The sequence below is a fragment of the Buceros rhinoceros genome, unplaced genomic scaffold (assembly GCF_000710305.1).
Source record: "Buceros rhinoceros silvestris isolate BGI_N320 unplaced genomic scaffold, ASM71030v1 scaffold17068, whole genome shotgun sequence".
Classification (NCBI taxonomy): Eukaryota; Metazoa; Chordata; class Aves; order Bucerotiformes; family Bucerotidae; genus Buceros; species Buceros rhinoceros.
The window spans coordinates 1,432-22,654 of NW_010425349.1; the positions used below are offsets into that span (position 1 = coordinate 1,432).

Here is a 21,223-nt window from a genome sequence, read left to right on the forward strand (position 1 = left end):
GCTGAACGCTTTGGCCACAGCGCTGCCGGCTCCAGTGGAGCCCAGACATGGCCTGGGGTTAACGTGCCTCGGAGCTGCTGAGGGACTGGCGTGGGTTTGCATTCCTTCCCAAGGCTTGAGCCTCTTGTTACCCCCTCTCACATGGGAGACTGGGTGTATGTTCATACATAGTATGGCGAAGTTCTGGGAGCACTATGTTGTTGTAATAATTCTGTCGAGATTTACTCCGAGGTGTAAATGTTGTGTTTATGCATAGTTTCATTCAGCCTCTACTCGGATGTATCACAGAATGTAGCAGCAGAGATGGGTTAGTGCTGGCAGGATTCTTCACATCCGGATCTAGTGCTTTAAAGTCCTTTTCATCTCACACATCTAATGTGTTTTTTTCCTCAAAATCTCAGTTTTGTTTGCTGGTTGCTCATCACCCATGAAGGCATGTTTTGGGCATGGTTCTATACCTTTTAAAATGGTTTCTGGCAACCCATGGTCTGGGTAGGCAGTGCATCATTCTGTCTTGGTAAAACACAGGCTGAGTAGGAATTAATATAGGTACGTCTGTCCTCAGCTATGCTGTGTGTTCAAAATCATGTTAAAAATGGTGTGTAAACATGGCTTTAATCTAGTTTTCTTTATTTCATGTAAACTTGCATATCTTTGATACAGTTAGTGTCTCTGTGTCAGCAATGTGGGCAGGTGGTAGGGAAAAGGCATCTAGGTAATCAGCTGTGATTAGTGATAACTTTGTGCTCAAATACATGAAAGACCAGAGTAGTTAGCTTAAATTTGGAAATATCTTTAAAATTCTTGGGTTTCGTTCATGTCTTTTGAGCATAGGTAGTTTTGTGAACCGGATGACAAAAGTTTAGTGGAACTTGGGAGCAGGGAGACGTAATGCAACACATATTTCTGCAGGAGAAAAGGAAGTAATTTCTGAATCTTCAATTACTAGCTTGCCAGAACAACATATTTTCTTTAAATTCCTATGTAAAATCATGCCAGAGCTAAGGAACCTACCCACTTGAAAACAAAAAATAAACCTCACAATTCAGTAATAATTAATTGTCGATCTCTCAGCCCAGACAGAACCAGAGGGACGTGCTGGAAGTCGTCTGGTGACTGTGCATTTAAAAGCCTGAAGCCTCCTGGTAGCAGTCCCTGCCTGGCTTCTCGTGGCTCTGCAGCAGCAGTGTCCTTCCCTGCCTGCCTGTGCTGTGAGCAGGACTGGAAAGCGGCTCGTTTGGTGGCCTTAATAAAAGTCCGTATGATGAAGAACTGTTCTTATGTGGTGTGATTAAAATATCAACTGTAAGGTCATGTTCTGCTTTGTTTAATATACTTTAAAGCTAATGATTATGGAAACTGCAGACTGTGGCTAATGCGATAAAAGCTGTGTGAGTTATCCCCATCCTTTTCGGTCTTTTAGTCATTGTGAAGCGGCTGTAGCTGTGAGATGGGAAAAGAGACCATTTCTTACTGACAGGAGCTAACGAGGTAAATGTGTGTCTGGCTTCGGGTTAATAAGGTTTGACCTCCTGTGTTGTAAAGGATTTTTGGTTTAGTTGAGTATTTAAATATTATGATAATTCTTGAGAAACATTTTTTCAGACCTTCAGAGGATTCTTTCAGGAAGAATCAATAATGACAAGTCCTACACTGGCTAGAAGAAGAGATTTAAAACAAGGTGATTATATTTAGTTTTAACCAAATAGCTGCCCCGTTCCTTGGAAAATGTCTTTCCACTTCTCGACGTACTTTGCCCCTGCAGTCTTTTACCATAACATCCGAACAAATAATTGCGTGACCATGTAAAGTATTTCTGACCTGCTGTGTATGTTTGGCAATTCTAAACCTGTGATGACTTGATGGGGCTGATGGACATATGGCTGCTTCTACAAAGATCAATTCTGTCAGAATTGAAACTGAAACTGTCCCGTGTGTGCAGTGGGATTTCTTAAATATACAAAACCCAGCTCCTGTTAGCGAGGAATGAGCTTTCCAAGCCTCGAAAGAACTTCAGTTCCTCCACTCTTCTGTTTTGATCTATTTTTGTCATCCATGTGCCGTGGGTTTGAGAGACTTCCTCATCTGAGAAGGAAGAACTATCATTTCCTTTCTTGTTTTTTTGAGCAACAAATTTAAGGCTTTCGTAATTCTGACTGAATTCTCAGGATTTTTCTCAGACAATTAAACGCTTTAATTACCTTTGCAATAGGATAATATGCTCAAACACTTGCTTGCTAGTTGCATTTTGCATCTGGTACTTCCTGAGCTGTGGTGCCATGCAAGCCCTTGATTCTCCTGGAGAAGTTTGGACTAAGCTGGAGAACTTGGACATCTACTTTTTAACGTGATTTTTATTTTTTTTGAAAAAATTTTTTTTTTTGTCATGTCAAGATAGTGTTAGGAGCATGGGTACTTTACCACAGACAGCCTGTCTGAGCTCCTCACCATCACTTAGTCACAGGAGGTTGCCTTCTGCCTTGACAGTATAGCAAAATATCGTTCTTTAGTGACTATTTCAAAGTCTGAGGTAATGTTCACTGTCCCAGTTTTCCCCATACCGCTTAGTTATGTAAGTGGTAGTTAGAAAGGAAGTAGATTTAAAGATTTAAGACACATTTTTAATTGGTACACTAGAACTGCCCTTTTTGAATGCTTTTCTTTCCACACTTAAAGCAGTTCTTGGAGCATTTAATGATTGTGTACTTCATGTAGCAATTTGAGTTCGCTGGAGCAACCCATGTTTTCTTTCTGAGATCTTTTTCAAAAGAAGCATTTGGTCTAGTTTCTAAACTATTTGGTGCTATTAATCAAAACCAAAGACAACATGAACAGCTTACTGTAATCTCGGGTCTCCAACTCGAGGTGCCATTGATGTAAGGGACAGACGCCTGGGTCCCCACTCAAATTTCTGTAAATATCTGTAAAGCCTGTAGGTGCACGATAACCTTTTCATCTGCAAAGAGAAATACGAGAAGTGGGAGGAAGAAGAGAGGGAAGCCAAGTTATTTTTACTGTAAATATGTCAGTTTATTGACTTGTTAATTTGCGATTTATTCAAAAAAGCAGGAGGAGGAAACAGTAAAGTCTGCCAAAACCGAAGTAATTAGTGGGAGTTGGAAGATATCTAATCATTCTTACAAGTACTAAAAAGGAATAAACTAGTCTCTTATTAAATTTGATATGGACTTTTGAAACACTGTAGTGAATCTATTTTGTCTTTAAAAACGTGCACTTACATATGCTGAATAAAACCCTCTTTATTAAAGTAATGATGTTTATTCACAGTAATGTTAAAGGCAGCAGGTGTTTTTATTATCAAAAAACCAGTAAAAAACCAAAGCTGACTCCGTACTTCTTCTAAAATAAAGGTTCAGATAATATTTGACAAAGCTGATGTTTGAGTTGAAGATGATGGAAGAGACTTTGAGGTTAATGCTTAATGAGGAGTAAGGCAAAGCGTTGAGCAGAGCAACCATCTAGCACTTGCACTATGAGCACAGGAGCTGTGGAGCTGAACCCTTTTAATTCTACACTGGCTGGGCCTTTGGTTGCTATGATCGCGTTTTCATCCCACAGTAAAGCGTCACAGGATGGGGGTTATGGGTTGTCTGTAACGGATAGCGGTAAAAGTCTGGAAGGGGAATTTTTCCTCTGCGTCAGAACTGGGCCTTCTCTCTTCGTCTGCGTGCCCCTCAGAGCAGCCCCTCTCAGCGCCCAGGCTAACTGCAGAGAGGGGTGATGCCTGGTGGGACTAAGCAGCCTGGAACACGGTTTGTGGTGCTTTGTAGCTATGGGTGTTCCTCTTCTTTCTGGGGCCAGGTTCTGAAGTCTCATGTGCCATGCACGCTTGAATACAGCTCCTCAACTTGCTGTCACCTGGATGGTCACCGCATGCCACCACAATGCTTGTTCTCCATCTCCTATAGGAGAAAGCCTTTGGCGAGTCCTCCCCAGCATCTCTGAGGCCCAGAAAATATTGCAGTAGCACAAAAACCCATGTTGCTTTTAGAGCTTTTGGAGACTCCACTTGCGCAGAAGGTACCTGGTGTCATCTGTAGCTGGCAGTTTCCATCTGCTCTCGATACATGCATGTGTTGAAATACTAAAGAAAGCAGGATATTAGCAAGGAGATACAGAGAAAAATAAATATCAGAAAAACAAGCAAGCAGAAATGTCTGTTTATGGAGGATATGGATGAGCAGGGCATACAGAGAAGATATCCATGAAAGTGAGTAAGAAATAAATTGACTAAGTAGATTTATTCTGAGGGCATGATATGCATGAAGTGCAAAAATGCCACTGGTAATTTTTCATACAGGAATGTGAGGGAAGAAAATGTACACACAATATCAAAACACAATAAACTTGTGAATTTGACATAACTGATACCAAATCTTCATATATGAAGTGACAACAGAATACCCTTTAGCCTGAAAAGGACAAAGCTTTCACTCAGTCACAATGAAAATCAGTTCTTGAAGTGATGGAAGCACATTTCTCAACAAGAACAGGAGGGTATCTTGTATTTGGAAGGAGGGGAAAGCAAGTGAAATTCAGATCTGCAGATAGAATTGTTACACGGGGTTATCGTCTTCACCTGTAGCGAAAGCCCTGTGGGGGCAGATTTATGACAATGTGTCCTACTGTTTGTTGTATCAGGATTGGTAGAGGCTAATTAAATTGATACTCACCATCCTTCTCTAATCCTTATCTATGTAACTGCCATATCTTTGAGTTACTGTTTAATTCCTGAAGAACTGTAGAAGAATCCCCACAAATACTGCTGACGCAACAAGAGAGCAAGGCAATATTAAAGTTTTGCTCTCCAAGGCTCTAGGATTGTCCTGGAAGCTCAGAGAAGGTAACACCAAGGGACAGGATAATTTTAAAGGAAGAAGGAAAAAAAGCTTACTTCTTTTTACATCCTTCGGTAGTGAGCATGTCATTTAATCTACACTGAACTTGTGTTTCTCCATTAGAAAATGAAAACAGACTCTTCCTGCTTGTGGAATAAAATCCAGTAATGACCATGAGACATCAGGGTATTAGTTCGTTAAAAGGTAAAGGTCTATTTGAATGTGATTAATACTTCTAACAACCCTAATATATTGTGTATAAGCCGTGTAAGCAACTAGGTGGTCATATAATTCATCAGGCCTGGCAGTCTTTGCTGTCCTAGAGCAGCTCGTTATAGATTTTTAGAGATATTAGGTCATTCCTTTTACTTACTGTAAGGATAAATGGTAACATTTATCATAGCCTTCCCTTTTTGTTTTGTAAATCTTTCAGTACAGTGATTGAATAACACTTTATTATTTATAACACTTTATTTCGTAAATGTTTCAATACAGTGATTGAATAACACTTGGAAAGCTAACAATTGCGAATCCTGGATATTGTTTGAATCCTAGAGCTATTTTGCACTGTTCTGATCAAAGCAACGCATAAGTATTATATAAGTTCAAGGAGGCTGTTAGAATACAGCATTAATTTAGAAAATATTTGAGATAGTAATGTATCATTCACTCATCGAAAAATTCAGTGTTGAGTTGAATCTCAGCCAAGGCTGTGAAAATACTTGGTATCCTTTTGAAACAAGAAACTGTGCCATCGCTGAAGTCTTGCAAGGTTGTGCATATGACAGGAAACAGCATATTAACATGAAATTTCCATCTTTTTTCACGCCTAAATGGAGGAAATCTCATATCAGTTCATTCAACAAATCGGCAATTTGTAACTACTTTGCAGAGCTCACTTGAGGCAACGTGCTCTTGCTAGTTCCCTTTAAATATGGATTATGGAGCCTACTGAAGATTTTTTCATATTTAAATTACCGCTAATTTTATTTTCTTTTTACCTGGTTGACTAGAGAAATAATTTTTTTTTTCTGATTGTCTTCCGGCTTATACAAAACATAGTTAATTAAGACATGCTATACTTTTTCCCCAGAGTCAAAGTGTAATGTTCAGTTGGCCAACTTGCATGAATAATCCATCACTGTGAATCATTAATTTAGAAGACAGCTATGGTAATTGATGTCTTTATACAAGCTATGGAAATGTTTAGGGAAATCACTTATTTTTCTTGTTGGTACATTTTTCTAATTTGTTTTAGAGTGTTTCTAGGCCTGAGTAGTGTTGGGCTGTAGTCTCTGAACCAGATTCACCTGAGATTAACTGTTTCTGTGAAATTAACTGTTTCTGTGAAATTCATCTTGGTTTTGAGTAAAAATCCGTACTTCTTTTAATTCTGAAAAAACTATTGAAATAGTGAGATTTAACCTTGTGCTAGTCTTGTGTGTGTAACTGGATGAACCACTGTTTAAGTTCTAGACGTTTCTAGTACAAAGGCCTGGCATAGTGATGTTAGCAGTAACTTTTATGTGGTAAAAATGCCTCCCAAAAATCATGACATCGTTCCATCTGGTAAAGCAAATGGGGGTTGCCAGCACCGGTATGTTCTGTGGAAGTTGGTGTTTAGACCTCCTGTGTTTAGGTATGTCGGAACTGATTCCCTGATGAGTTGATGGCACGTGTCTGCGTCAAACTAAGCATGTCAAAGATTGCTGATAGATATATTTTGTTGGAAGGCTTAATGCTTGAAGATAATTTGGCACACAATGCGTAAAATGTGCTCATGTTCAATTATACTGTAACCATCCTGTCTGTAGAGCAGGGGAAGTTACCAACCTCATTTCCTTTGTAGGAATCTCTTCACTTTCACTCTCAATTGAAATATTAGGGGTTGCTGTCCACAGCAGTATGTACCAATTTACAATTATTTTGTGTGTTTCCAAAAGAAGAAAGAAGCGGCTAGGTTGGTATTTGAGTGGGGGCCGACAGCTTGGTGGTGTTTCAGTAGCAGGACACACGTGGAATATCAATAACCTATAACGAGGGGCATCAGGTTGCTGAGGTAGAGGCACCGAGTGGTAAAGGTTTTTGTCTTACTACAGGTCAAGGTGGTTTTAGTGTTTTTTCTTTTATTGTTGGTTTCTTCTATTTAAAAAGAAAATGTCTGTGCTATCTCTAAATTCTTCAGCAGCAGCCAAAGAGGTTTGTCTTCAGTCTGAGTCTTTCAATTTTGTACTTTGGATGGCGGCTGCAGAAAAGTCCTCAACTAGACTTTACATTTTTCATTACAAAAGAAGAATTTCATGACCTTATGAGAGGTTTTAATGCATGCCTGCGGATTTCATATGTACAAAATATGGTAGAATGAGTCTTTCAATTGACTTAATGGGTCTTGGACTAGAATTCCATCGTACTGTGATGTTTTCTATTCCATAGAGGAAACTTTTAAAATATATCTCAGCATTCAGGAACTGAAATGCAAAGTGGACCATTTCTATGTACAGTCTCTGAGTTGCAGCAATTCTGAAAACAAGCAGGCATACCTTTTTTTGTGCGTGTTTTGTTTTGGTTTTTTTGACCCTGGAATATTTACCTCCCATTTAGGCACTGAAATAGCGGCTTGTTTTCTCTTGTGTGCTTGGCTGCTCCTGTTTCTTCCCAGCTGAGCTCTGGTGTGCGGCACTTTCATAAATCCAGCCCTGAATTTTGACATTATACGTAGGATCAAAAGAGAACATGTTCATAATAAGCTGGCATTTGAGCTGATTTCAAATAGGCTGCCATTTTGGTTCAATTTCATAAGGTAAGGGAAGTATCATATTGCTGATAGCTCCAGTTATTGAAAAATGCTAACCAGAACTTGTATAAAGTGAGAGAAACCATGTTTATTAATGCTTCCTGTAGACATACAGGGACTTGGCCCTGCGACATTAAATGCCTAATTACATTATGTCATTAACTTTTTTCCCCTTACGGCTAAACACACAAAATTTTCTGAGTATTAACAGTCTGATCAGGGAAAAATTTCTAGTGTGTGTTCTTGGGTATAGTAATCTCAGCAGTTTTTAGAGGGAATGGTGAGTTGTTGATGTCAAATAGCAGGTGACTGTGGTTGCAGTTCCCTTCCTGAAACAATTCAGTGAAAAGCCAGTGAGGTGAGACCTGTGAAAATCTGAAGAACACAAGGACTTGGAGTAGTTAGAGCTCTAATTTTGTAATGTCTTGGTCTGACTTTTTCTATGTAAACAGGTTAAACTAGTAGAACCTTTAAAACAAGGAAATGTTTAACAAGGCCACAGTAAGGATTTTTCTCCCCAGTGCAGACTGGCTGGATGGGAGTGTAAGCGGTGTTTGAGGTTAGGGATCAGCTGTGGCCGTTCAGGCTTGTAATTACAGCTCTGATAAGTGTGTTTTCAAGTCTTGCTGTACCGAGAGTTTTCTTAATCCATTATTTTACTAGGCCTTTCATTGCCCCTCCTAGTACATTGTAGTAATTCCTGAAACCCCATGAATCATGGGAAAACAAATGTTAGGCTATTAATTTCTGGCTATATAAAGACATAAGTCTTACCTAGGCAAGTGCCTGGTTGTGCCTGACATCATTAGTATTGTACTTAGCAGCCACAGTAAGCCTGCAAATATTACAACTCTGTGTGCATTGAGGGCTGGATTGTTTAGAGTTGAGCTTTTGAATTTAGCATTGCGGAAGAAATGTGTGGTGAACTTTGGGTGCACTGTTATTAATAGGCTCAGTTACTTGGGAGCTAGAAGAGACAGGTCTCTTGTCTGAGGTTTGATGTTTGCTGCTGTTGGGTTCGCTATAAAACAAGCACAAAGCCGATGTCTCTCTTGGCTGATCGCTGTTTGCTCTTTAAGCCATGCAGAATCCATGCCATCAAATGTCAAACAGGGTTGGACACCTACGGTTGAGCTGCTTTCACCTGTAACAGGCAGTTCACTGCCTAAAACAACCTGTCTTTGAGCCTTTTCTTTTCCTGCCTCTCCCCCTCGAAGAGGTAGGCCAGCTGTCATTTTAAAGTGTTTCCCAGTGATAAACTTTATCTGACAATGGGACAGAGGTGGCTGAGGTGTACAGTCTGATTTCTGCAAGGTGTAGAGTTGATCTCTGTGTCCTTCTTCAAGGATTAACAGATTCTTTGTGTGATTAGAGAGAAGTTTTTGCCCATTTACACATTGAGGGGTGTTTGGATCCAAAGAGGAACTCTTCTGTGGTGAATAACTAGAAAGATGTGCACGCTTTGGGCAACACTTTGAAACAGCTGCACCAGCTCCGGGAGGTCTGTGTGAGGCACTGAGGACTGGCTAATGAGTTTGCTGCTGAGAGATATTGATTGAAAATTAAATTCTCCTTTCTGCTGTGGCCAAGTTCATGGTACTTGTTGGCACAAATTGGGCCTAAATTCCCTGCTTTGAGGTACAGCTGTCCACCTTGCCTGTTTGTCAGCTTGATTTAGCCATAACAATCAGATAACCTGTGGAAAGCTTGAAAATTGGCATCTTATGTACAGATGGAAGAATTCAGGTTAGCTGATCTAGTTTTCAAATCCACGCTAATTAAAAAGATTAACCTAATTTTTATGGGAATGTGGGTATTACCCATCAATAAAAAATTCAGACGCGTGTGAATCATAGCATATAATACAAAAAATGGGAGTGGTAGTATAATCTCTCTAACAAAAGGTAGAATTAATATTGACTTGCCATAGGCAATTCTGGAGTAAGCAACTAAATCTTGCTGGAAAACAGGTAGTCTGATTTGATGTTTCAACCGTCATTTTTCATCTGGATGTTGGAAATAATTTGGTTATTTTCTGTAAGGTGTTGGAGTTTTTGAATTATAAAAAACTTATTAAAGGAGAACCGAAACCAAGCCACCAGAAGAAACCCTAGTATCCTCTGTGCAACACACGGGTGTGATCATGTGGCCGCAGGGTGAGTGTGTAGGTGTGAGCCAGCAAACAGACGTGGACTGTTTCTCCAGCGCTTCGTGATTGCTCTAGTTCATGTGACTTGCTTTACATTTAGGATCAGATCTAATGTGATACAAACTTCTCTGTGTGGGAGAATAAGCAAGATTAAGACAAATTCTGCTCCCTACATGTGATGTTGAAATGGCTCATCATCAGGAGGATACTTGGAACAGTGTCAGTTCTCATAAACACAAGCCAATGAGGCTTGAACAGTGAGCCACAGAAGTGTGCTTCAAGGCCAGATTCCCCCTTCCAGGCACAGCTTGAATACTGGACTCCAAACTGAGCTGCTCTGGCCGTGGTGAGCCAAGAGGGATGTATTAACAGCTACAAGTCTCCAAGGCCAGGATAAACAAAACTATTAGAACAAAACTCCAAATAGTTTAATTTTTTCCTCCTTTTTTCTTCTACATAAAAAGAGGCTTCTTTTTTGTCTCTAGCTGGAGAGGCTGTATTTCTTTGGTGGTTGTGTATCTTCTGTAGTGGGTAGGATACCTGCACAGCAGGGATTGGTTGTTTTTTCCTCTCTGCCTTCCTCTCTGTTTCCAAATTTTCCATTTATCCTTTGAAACTGCTGCTGTTCCAAATATTCTCTCTGAACAATTTCGTGCAGGGTGCTGAATTTGCTTCTTGTCTTCATACCCCACCAGCTCACCCAGTTTGATCAATATGAGTCTACTTCTGTTTCCTTTGTAGGGTTTTTTTTTTCTTAAGCTGTTAAGTTCCTGGATACTTTTGAAGAAGCAAGAGAGAGGAAGGACTTGAATCATGAGGTGGAAAAAAGTGAGGATTTTAGTAGCGGTTCTGCCTGCTCTGCTGCACTAGCTGTTCTTTCCTCCTGTCCAGGTACAGTGTGAGTGGATCAGTTACCTGTATTGGCATCTGTAATCAGGAAAATGGAAATATTTGAAAATGTATGAAAACTACTAGCAGAGCAGATGGCAATGATGCTGAAGCCTAAGAGGCAAGAATTGGAATTGGCCTTATGGCAGGATGAAGGAGAAGTTTAATTTTCTGCTCTTCGTGGTCTTTCCGTGCTTCTCACTCCTCTGGGAAGCTTGATGATCAGCATCCTGCACATGGGAAGAAATTCTGGTTGTATGGCTTGTTTGGAGTTTGTCACTCTGTGAAATACGGAGTGAAAAATCCTGCTGGTAGCTGAATTTTGCATCCAGATTTTTCTGTGTTTTTTTGACAAAAAGAGTCTTTAATTTGTAGCAGATGTTACGATGTTATCTTAGAGAAATATTTGAAGTGCTGAAGCCTACATAGTAGCGCTAATTTTTTCCCTCAGTTACTGATTTTGATGAAATGTACTTTTTCATTGACTCCATTTTACTTGTTCAGAATTAAACACCCTCTGAGAGACTCTTCTTTCCCGTCCTTTTGTCTCTGACATTTTTGTGCAAGAGCAGCTTTACAGGCTGTTTCCATTTTGATTTCTGTATCAGCCGTAGCTCTGTTGGTCAGACTCAGCACGCTTGCCAAAACTGCTCTTTCTACTGGTTTTAAAGTGGTCTTTCAGAGGTCCCATCCAGCTTCAGCTGCTGTGCCAGGACAGCTCTATTAACTGGCTGGTGACAACCTGGCCACCTCTGCCAGCACAGTCCCCTGGCTGGCTCTGCAGCAGCTGTCAGCGCAGAAGGTGCCAGGGCTGCCGGGGCGGCTGGGGAGCAGTGCTGGCACTGCTGCTTGGCTCGAGAGCTGCTGTGGGCCAGCCTTGCGTGCCGGTCTGGTGCTGGCTGTCAGGAAGGGCTGTCAGTACAGTCCGCCTGATGGATGCAATTGCTTTTCAGAGGGATTGTAGCTGGCTGGAAGCTCACCAGTAGCTGTGGCTGCGGTAATCTTGCTTATTCTGTATAGAAATGAGTGACTGTGAGGCTGAGAAGTGTTAGAAAAACAATGTCTGTGCATTATAAATAACAATCCTGGGAATGATGAATTACTCTTTGTAATTAATTGGGTTATAACATCTACTTTTAATGCCAGGGTTAATTGTTTTTTTTCCTAAAGCAGTCTGTATATATTACTGCACTTTAAGGAACTAATTCTGATCTAAGTAGTGTTGACATAGGTGGATAATGACTCTCCTGGTAGTAGTGACGTTACCTCAGTGTCAGTGGAGCCCAGGGCTGAATGCGAGGCTGAAGCCTACGTGGTTTTGTAGGAAAGCAAACCGCTTTGTATGTCACGTTGGCATTCAGCTTACGAAGTGACAGGCTTCTCTTCTGAAATACATTTTAATTCAACTTTCTTCATCTTCTTGCCACACTTATTTCCACAGCCTGATCTTTTTATTTCGGAAGGAAGAAGTTCCTTCTTGTGAAGGAAGCTGGATGCTGTATTGAAGCATTAACTTCTGTTTTGAACTTTGGAAACAGTTTCACAGCCGATATATTCCTTGTCTATTTAGTTTCTTCAGATGATTTAGGGACTATTCTTCATTGCATTTTGTTAAAAGACATTCAAAATTTTCTTGAGTTGGTTGGTAGGCTATTGAAATGGCGCTCAGTGAGTCTCCTCCAAAGAGAAACAACTTTAAGGTACTTCTCATGCAGAATTCCCTATTCTTCTGAAGGACTGAGTAGTGAAGAGCTCCCTAATCACTTGTGTCCTTCAGTCCTCCAACTTTTGAAGGTTTAAAATGGGCTGTAAGAGCTTGTGTAATGCCAGGCAAAGTGTATGGTCTAACGTAACAAGTGACTTGATACGTAAATACGGAGTTGCAAGAAAAAGGGCATGGCACTGGAAGCATTGTATTCCAAACTCACTTGCTGTAAATGCTTTCACGAGATGTATTATTAATATCTTTTCATTCTGCTGAAACTGTAGGGTCATAATGCATTACAACAATGGCTGTGACATAAGTGACAGCTTTCATCGCTTATAAAACTACGCTCCAGTACGTGCAGTAACGTTGCCTTTAGACTTCAACTGCAATGATTGCATCTGGCAGCTGCATATGGTGAAACTTAGCTACTGCCCTTTTAATTAAATGATAGTTGGGAGCTTGCTGATCAACTGAATTTCACAGTAAAATAACAGAAATGGGACTTCTTGTAAGTGAGGGAATTTACAGAACATGCAAGAGCAGGCAAGAAGTTGTATCTAAACTGACTGATATAGATGCAGTGTGCTGTCTCTGTGGCTTCTGACACAACACGGTTGCAGAATCGGATCACACCCTTCCTCTCCCTTCCTTTGCCACTCAGCCCTAAGGAAATCTGAGGGAGGTAAAAAAAATGCTGCTGTCACGTTTGGGTGTCTTCCCTAGGTGGTTGCACTGTGAACGAGGTGCTGTTTGGACCTTTTCATTGAAAAGAAAAAAGTCCAAAAGTAGAACTTGTCAGGCTTGGTTCTTGAGGGCCTCTAAGATGCAACTTCACCTCCTGAGTCCAGGCATTGTCCCTTCTTTCACATGTAGGACATCATCTTCATCACAAGGCCAGCATGCATGAGAGTGACCTTGTTCAGAGTGGTGTATGGGACTGACAGCCCTCACTGAAATGTCAGTATAATATATTGAAAAAAATCAATCTTTGACTGATTAAGCTGCTTCTTGGGACTTGATGGGCAGACCCTCTTTTTGATCTGTTTGAAAGCAAATCCTATATAGTATTTCAGTCTCTAGCCTTGATGCTCTCTTCAGTCAGACTTTGTGGGCTATCTCAGAAGGGCAACGTGAACACCTCCAATTCTGAGCCTTTAGAATTCCCAAATTATCTAAGACTTCAAATTTTCTCCTTCACAGAGGTTGTTTGGTTTGTGTTGTCATATATATAGCTTTTGTGTTGTGGAGCACTTTGTGGCTGTCACAAATAAGATCAGTCTGCCAAACAATTTCTAAAACTTTTTTCTTCTGGAAAGAACAAATGGAGGAATTGTCTACGGCTCCTCGCAGTTGCAGGCCTTACAGTAGTAGCTTTTGAAATAAGACCACCTTTTCTTAATTGTCTAGACATGAATTTGGCTGTTTGCTTTAGGCTATTCAAATTTAAGTATTTTGGACATGGCTTCTCAGCATCTCTTTTTATTTTTTAATTGGAGCTGAGGGATTATGCTTGAGGAAGCTCAATTAAGACAACTTTGGCTTGTGTAATTGCCTCAGTGGGTTAGTGACTCAGTGCCAAGCTCCATGAAAGTTTAAAAACATTGGGGATTTAGTGGTAGGAATTGTCAATATGGAAGTTTTCAGTCTATCATTTTTCTCTCAAGTTTTCCTGGTGTTATGAAGTCATTTAAAAAATAGAAATAAAGAATCCTGAGGGACATGCCTTGCTGTGGGCTGGAGAGAAAGTTTTGCTATGGTCCAAACACTTCTTATAGAACGGATCTTCTTTGTCTCAGTCACCGTACACTAGAGGTACAAATACCGCAGTATTTTATGTATTGTTATTGTGCTGCTTTCTAATGAAATTAACCTCCAAGTTTCCTGCTCCAGAAGGCAGTGACTCCATAATCGACAGATGGTGATAAAATCCCATAACTGTATTGCTAATGTTTGTGCAGATTGAAACGTTGATGCCGTTGCCCGTCTCTGAAACAGATTCAAACAGGCTTAATGAATCTAGATGTGTCTGTAATGTCGCTGTTTGACAAGGTCATATGCTCACGTAAGCTAAGGATCACCATTTTTTGCAAGGCAGAAGATGTAAATACATACCCAAAGAGGAAGGAGTGGACTTGCTGGCTAAATGTAAGACATGTCATAGCTGGCAGTTATGTACCTGCCTGATATCGAAAGCCACATATGATTTCACATTATTGTCACCATTTCTCGTAACCAAACTATCTCTACTGACCCAAGTCCTTTGTAGATACCTCCATGTACTGCTTGCACTGTCTGTGACAGCCGTAACTTGAAACGCTTTATGGACATCCAGTTATTCTCCCTATTTCCTTATGTATATTCTGGGTTCTTCTGGCTATAAGCAGTAGTACCTCATGAATTGTGTGTCTGTTGCTCTGAGAACTGGTACTTTCATTTACCTCCTGCCACCTTCAGGCAGGCTCTGTGGTCTCTCGACTCCACGTGTAAGTGTGCCCGGGTGGATTGTGAAAGCAGATCCCTGTAGCACTTGGTAGGATGTAGATTTCCTGTTTAGATGCTTGATTACAGCGGTTACTCTTTGCACTGCTGCCCCCTGTGTACCTGCCTCTCTTCACTTGTTATGTAAAAAATCATTTTGAGGTTAAGTCAGCTCAGGTTATAGCTTTGTTCCACAGGGCACTGTCTGTCATTGCCTGTGCTGGAGGGAGAGGGGCTGAGTGGGAGGAAAAAGATGAAAAAAGTAAGCAACTGTTGGAAGTGCCATGTTACCTCTGAGGGATTTTCTAGAGGTAAAACCACAACATTCCAAGCATGAGAATACTGCTCCAGTAATGCCAGCCGGAGATGCAATTTTTACCCAATAAATAAATAAAAATCTGAAAGCTTGGGCTCCTGGACAAAGCAGAAAGCAATGAAAAAATGATTTTTTGTTCTGTTGTTCTGCAGTACAAACCAGGTGGTCTTGTCAGAATCTTGAGGTTTGTTGTGGCAGGGCAGCATGCCTGAGGCAAGCCTAAACTGGTCCAGGAGCTCCTTCTGCCCACTGCGTACCTCCTTTGCACATCCTTCAGGGAAGCCATGACAACCACCTCCTGATCCTGGTGAACAGCTACTGATCCTGCTAACTGCTCGGTGCATCTCCTGTGCTCAGCTGGAGTTCACTGGTTTCTTTTTGGTGAGAGATTGTGTCGCTTCCCTCAGCTGCTGTAACTAGTTACACGACAGTAACCAAACTTGCATCCTTCCGTAATTAATCTGTCACAAACATGATACGGTTTTGGCTGAGTTTGAGGGGCAGGAGGAAGCACCCAGCTCCCTTCTAGATACACAGGCAGTGTGTTTTATCTCTGAGCTTGCTCCCAAAGGAAATTCATCTCTCACTTTATGAAATTGTTCTGCTAGACTTTTGTCTGTTCCTGCAGATGCTGCTCTTTACAGGAGAGAATGTAATCAGTTCTGTTACCACACTTGGTTTTCTTTTACGCAGTGATCAGAAGGAATCCGCGGTGTGTCTCGTCAGTGCTTCCCACGCCTTTGGTGGTTTGCTTTTGTGTAGCCAAGAGTAATCTTTAAAGCAACTGATCTTAGTGTCTGTGTGCTGAGGAACTAAGGCAATGTATCACAGCTTTATTTTGTGGGGGTTTAAAGCCATAAATGAGTTTCTTTATAAAACCCACAGTCTGTAAAGGTGTGAAAGACAAGGAAATTATAACCTATTTTTTCAACCTGTCTGGCATGCACAAGGTACGAGAATCCAACCCTTGATCAAGTGTTTGACACCTTCCTACATTGAGTCCAATTCTTGCTCTTCCAAAATTCATGGTACTTCATGTCTGTGAACCAGTTTGAGTTTGTTGATACGATATCTCTCAAAATATCTTGGCTTACAGAGTATGCTTGCCCCTTTTGCATTTTTCTGGAAGCATATGTAACGAACCGAATAGTTCAGAGCTTGTGGGTGTGAGGGGGCGATGTTGTTCTACTTCCTCTTAGTCATTCCAGCCTTATGCTTGGGGAAAGGCAAGAGCTGTAGTTAATCAGTCCTGTACTCTGGCCTATGAACGTTATTCTAACTGGTGTTCCTTCTGCCCGTGTGTAGGAGTACATCTGTGCTGGCCACAGGGCAAACAAACAGCAATGCTGCCTTTACGTGGAGCTGCTGTGGAGATGGGGTAGGCTGCATTTTGTGACTGAATTAAATCCTTACAGAAGGTGTCTGAAATTTTGAGTGAAAAGGTTTCCCAGGAATTGAACTAGCTGTGACCCCAGTGCAACTACTGGACAGCATATATCTGGAATCTCTTATTTATTATTTTAAGTAATATGTGAGGGAAGTGACAAAAATTAAGAAAAATTACGAAGAGAGGAGTGTGTTCACTTAAGATGGCTCTGAGAAACTAGAACCCTCTACAGAGCAGTGTCCAAAAGCAAAAGAAGTTCCCAGAGAAGACAGATGTCTCTGTACCCAGAGCAGAAATACCAGAAGCATCATGTAGGGATGTCACTGAGTGGAGCTGGTGTTCAAGTGAAGACGTACATCTGCCTTAGGGAAACCCATTTACTTTGAAGTTGTGGTAAAAGCTGCCAAGTAACACCTGCACAGGCACCGCCGTGTGATGATGTCTCATTTGGAGGTACAGGCCTTTCCCACAGTTCTGAAGCGATGCTGTGTTGTAGAGTGTTCTATTGCTGCTTTTTTCCTGAGAACAGTTGAAAGTAAAAACGAAATTAATGCTCTGACAAACTTCTGTAGCAAAGGATGGTTTGGGATATGCAATTGTTTTTCAAGGGGACTGTTTGTCTGTTTGCAGTGATTCTTTGATTGCCTGGTAGGGCGGAGTGGTGTTCATGCATCAATTCAGATAAAGTAAAACAGAACTTAGATTCTGTCTGAGACTGGCCCTCAAATGGGAAATTCACATCTTTGGTCTTAACATCTGTGTGACTGAGGATGACAGTCACTTGAACAGGTTTTTTTTCGTTCATATAGGTAGCCAGTAGTGCAAAATGCACAAGTAACATCTGGAGCTGATGGTTCTCGATTTTTGAACATCGTTCAGTGTGGACTTTGACTCCTTTTCAGCTGATGCAGTATTATTTAACTAGATTTCATTGATGCAGAGCAGCAATGACAGACTGTACTGCTGATGGCTGAGGAAGAGTCTAAGAAGACTGACTAAAAAGTTTGATGATACTCGTGGGAATTGTTTGACTTCCTGGACAGACGTCACATAATGTTCAGCTTCTTTTCCTTCACCTGAAGAATGTTTGTGCATAGGTACTGTCAGCTTGAAAAATGCTCTCTGTGCTGCTGCGGCAACAAAACAGATGCCCTCAACCCTCACTGAGGAGAGGTGCTCTAACATGCTGCACCATCAGAAGTGTTCAGCTGTGTGCTGGATCCAGACCTGCTGCATGAAGAGGCATGAGGAAGCATAACCCCAAAAGTAATAATAGCCTAAAGTGAGTTGGAATCAGAGAAGCAGTAACTGTTCTGACTGGAATGGTAATTAAGAACTGGATTCCCAGTTGTCAGCAGAGCAGTGTGCGCTTGTGCCAGAAGTTGAAGAAGAATCGAACTGCGGAATTTACCACAGATGTCTTGGATGAGATGGATAAGATTAGGCCCTTTTTGCATTGGCTGGCAAGGGTTGATCAATGCCTCTTCTGGTTTACAGCCTTCTCCCCGCTGACCATCATCCGCAGATCTCTAGTTTGCTTCAAAACATCTTGCCTTGCGTTGTACTCTTATTCACGTTGTGAGAGCGCCATATTTTCACAGATGTGAGAGAGTGCTGCCACAGAGCTGGTCGCACCCTCTGCCTACACCTGGGTGCCCGTTCCTGCCCCTCTGCGTCTCTCTGTTTTCCCCGGACATGTGTTTGGGGAACTTCACCATGAACTCTATCAGAAAACCTCCCGAGACTAAAAGTGCTGTGGAAAGGGCACGGGGGAAATCTAAATTGTCTGGTTTTAACTCACTCCTCCTGGGAACTTCAGTTCTGCATGGCTTAGCCTCTTGCGTTGCTATCAGTGGGATCTTAAGCAGGTGTTTAGAAACTAAGTTTTGAGTTTAGTACTTTGTATCGTAAGAGCATTCCAGTGTGGATATCATTTGTCCCCATCTATGAACTTTATTTTCTGTCCAACTGAACAATTAAAAATATTATAATTTCATTATTTCACATGGGGAGCTTTTCTGGAGCGCTCAGGAAGATGACATTGATTTGTATATAATTTGGGTTTTTGAACATTGTCTGATTCCAAATATTTTCTTAGCACTCAGTCTAACCTACGTGTTAAGCACTTCATTAAGATATATAGACTGTCCCTCTTCTCCCCCCCTGCAATTATTTTGTCGTATCTGCTACTGCCAGGGAGGCTTAAGAGCAGCGATGGAGTGCTGAATAGCTGCCTCTGCACTAAAAGGCTGGGAGATTTCCTTTTTTCAAGTAGATTATCTTAGGTCTGCTGTAACCTTCTCAGGTCTCAAGTGAGCTCAAGCAGTTTGTGATATGGGGAGGGAGGCTCTCACTGTCTGTACAGTTGCACCCGCTCTGAGCAGCACATCTGGCGTAGTTTAGGCTGTGCGATTCCCCACGTTTGCAGGCCAGTGGAACAGCCACGCTGATGCTTTGCATTCATCCTCACAAAAGAAAGATAAACTGCTACTTACCTGTTTTTCCTGAGTACTGTTTTTGACGCTGCCATGGACCTCTCGTGTGATGTACGTTTATAAGCCTGTCTTGCTTCCTACTGCTTTTACGATGAGGGGCTAATAGCTGGGTGCAGTCTGTCAGCAATGTGCTGAATGGAGACTTACATTATGTAACCTAGATGGAGGTGAAGCGATGCCAGCGTGGAGGGGGGCTTGTTAGAAACTGAGAAAAGGGGCCTATTTCTTACATCTGTGGTAACATCATCAGAAAGGAGGTGTGGGGCAGGGTAGAAGCAAGGCTGTAGCTACCGTCTTGCACTAAGAGCCCGTCCTTTCCCCCTGAAGCATGTGTGGCTGCTGCACCGGTTCATCTCTCCAATTTTCTCAGTGCAAAAATAAACAAAAGGTTGATGCGTGGCCAGAAGAAGGAGAAATCTTACCCAGTGACTGCATCAGTCGCTGCCAAGGCACGTGTGTGTAGCCCGTTGCTTTTTCTATTTTCTCGGCTATAAAATGTGAGTAATAATGCTTAAATTATGTATCCTTCAGTGTTGTGCGAGTTAATTAGATAGTGCTACGGTGTCCTCTGAAGATAAAACACATAATGTGAATGTTGTGTGAAGCTTGCTAAGGGTCTCTGGGTTGGGTAGACAGAAACCTGTGGTAACTGGAGACCGAGGAGAGCTGGGGAGCAGAAGGTAGAGGCACTTGGGCTGGCCACGTGCAAACTGACTTCAGTCGAGCAGCAGAGTAGCACGTTCACACCAACCTGTCCCATGCTGACAGGCCCTGCAGACTGGCACAACAGCATGTCAGCGCTCCTGGACTAGAGCTTTGAGTCTTGTGCTGTCCAGCCTACTGCTTGAGGAGTCTCTGCTTGGTCATGTGCGAGAGATCTTGTTCAGCGGCCAAGTGAAGGAATCAAAAAGCAAGCTCTGAGAGCTTGTTTCTACCCAAGACGCTTGGCAGCAGTGGTCAGATGCCAAGGGACCATGGAGTCTGAAGGAAAAAGTGGGAGGATGGAGACATTTGTACACTGCTCCAGCAGCTGGAATTTTAATATTAGTATTTGTGTGATGAGCTAAACGGGAATAGAGTGAGACCTGTTGCTTACTGAAGCATTTTTCTAAAGCCTAGAGGATGGGTCAGTCAAAAGTGTTTGTAATTTTTTCTTCTTTTTAGTTTATGCTCTCGTGTCCCTTGTTGGATCTTTCTGCTGTGTACAGTAATTTTATCCTCTGAAGATCTCTAAGCGGGGGGGGTCTCTTGGCTAGTGTAATGACCCAACGTCTCACCAGTATTTACTAACAAAAGGGATTTCATTTGGTGTGATTTATTTTTCTTTCAAAGAAGTTTTGGCTGCTCGCCCTGTGTTTTGCAACCGAGCAACGTCATGGTACGTTTCATTTGTTTCCACTGTCAGCAAGCTCTGCTACAGGGCTTGGAATAGTTTTACCAGTTTGGGGCTTAGAGTGACTTAGATGAATAAAATGCATCTTAGTGGAAGGTCAAATGAAAGACAAGCGGGTGTGTAGGTGTCCTGGGTGAGGAAGTGCAGAGTCAGGTACCAATTCCAGATGAGCATTGCCCAACAACGGCAACAGCCAAATGAAAAAGGGAAAGTAGGAAAGGTGTTGCTCTGCCTTGGAGGTCTCTTCCTGTAGAAGCTGTGTTCTGTAATTGATGGCTGAAAGATTTCAAAAACTATTAGTTACATAATGAAGTAGGCTATTTTTTTTAAATAGATCATGACTTCAGTTTGAGCAGTATTGGTATTCGCGCCTCCTCCAAATAACTGAATTATGTGTTGAACTCTGACTAGGCTTTTGTCCACATAGATTTAAGACTAAAAACTATTCTCTCCAGTTGAATTTTTTATTTCTTAAACAGGGTTAACTTCTTTTCTCTGAAATTAACCTTGCAGATCTTAAACTCTCAAGACATGTATTTCCTTGGACTGCTGTCTCTGCTCGTTTTGCAAAGCAAAGCCTTCAAGACAAATTTTCCTGATGAAACCATTGCTGAGCTTTCGGTGAATGTTTACAATCAGCTCCGAGCAGCACGAGAAGATGAGAACATTCTTTTCTCTCCTCTGAGCATCGCAATAGCCATGGGAATGGTAGAGCTCGGAGCCCACGGAACCACTTTGAAAGAAATCCGGCATTCC

General features: G+C 41.7%; 1 protein-coding gene across 1 annotated transcript in view; it reads left to right on the forward strand.

Moving 5' to 3' along the window:
- Window positions 1-20,998: 20,998 nt before the first annotated feature.
- The window catches only part of SERPINI1 (serpin peptidase inhibitor, clade I (neuroserpin), member 1), a 21,643-nt gene continuing 21,418 nt past the window's right edge, over window positions 20,999-21,223 (forward strand). The window contains exon 1 of the mRNA XM_010141122.1: window positions 20,999-21,216. Coding sequence (XP_010139424.1) covers window positions 20,999-21,216 — 218 coding nt within the window. The remainder of the gene's footprint in view (window positions 21,217-21,223) is intronic.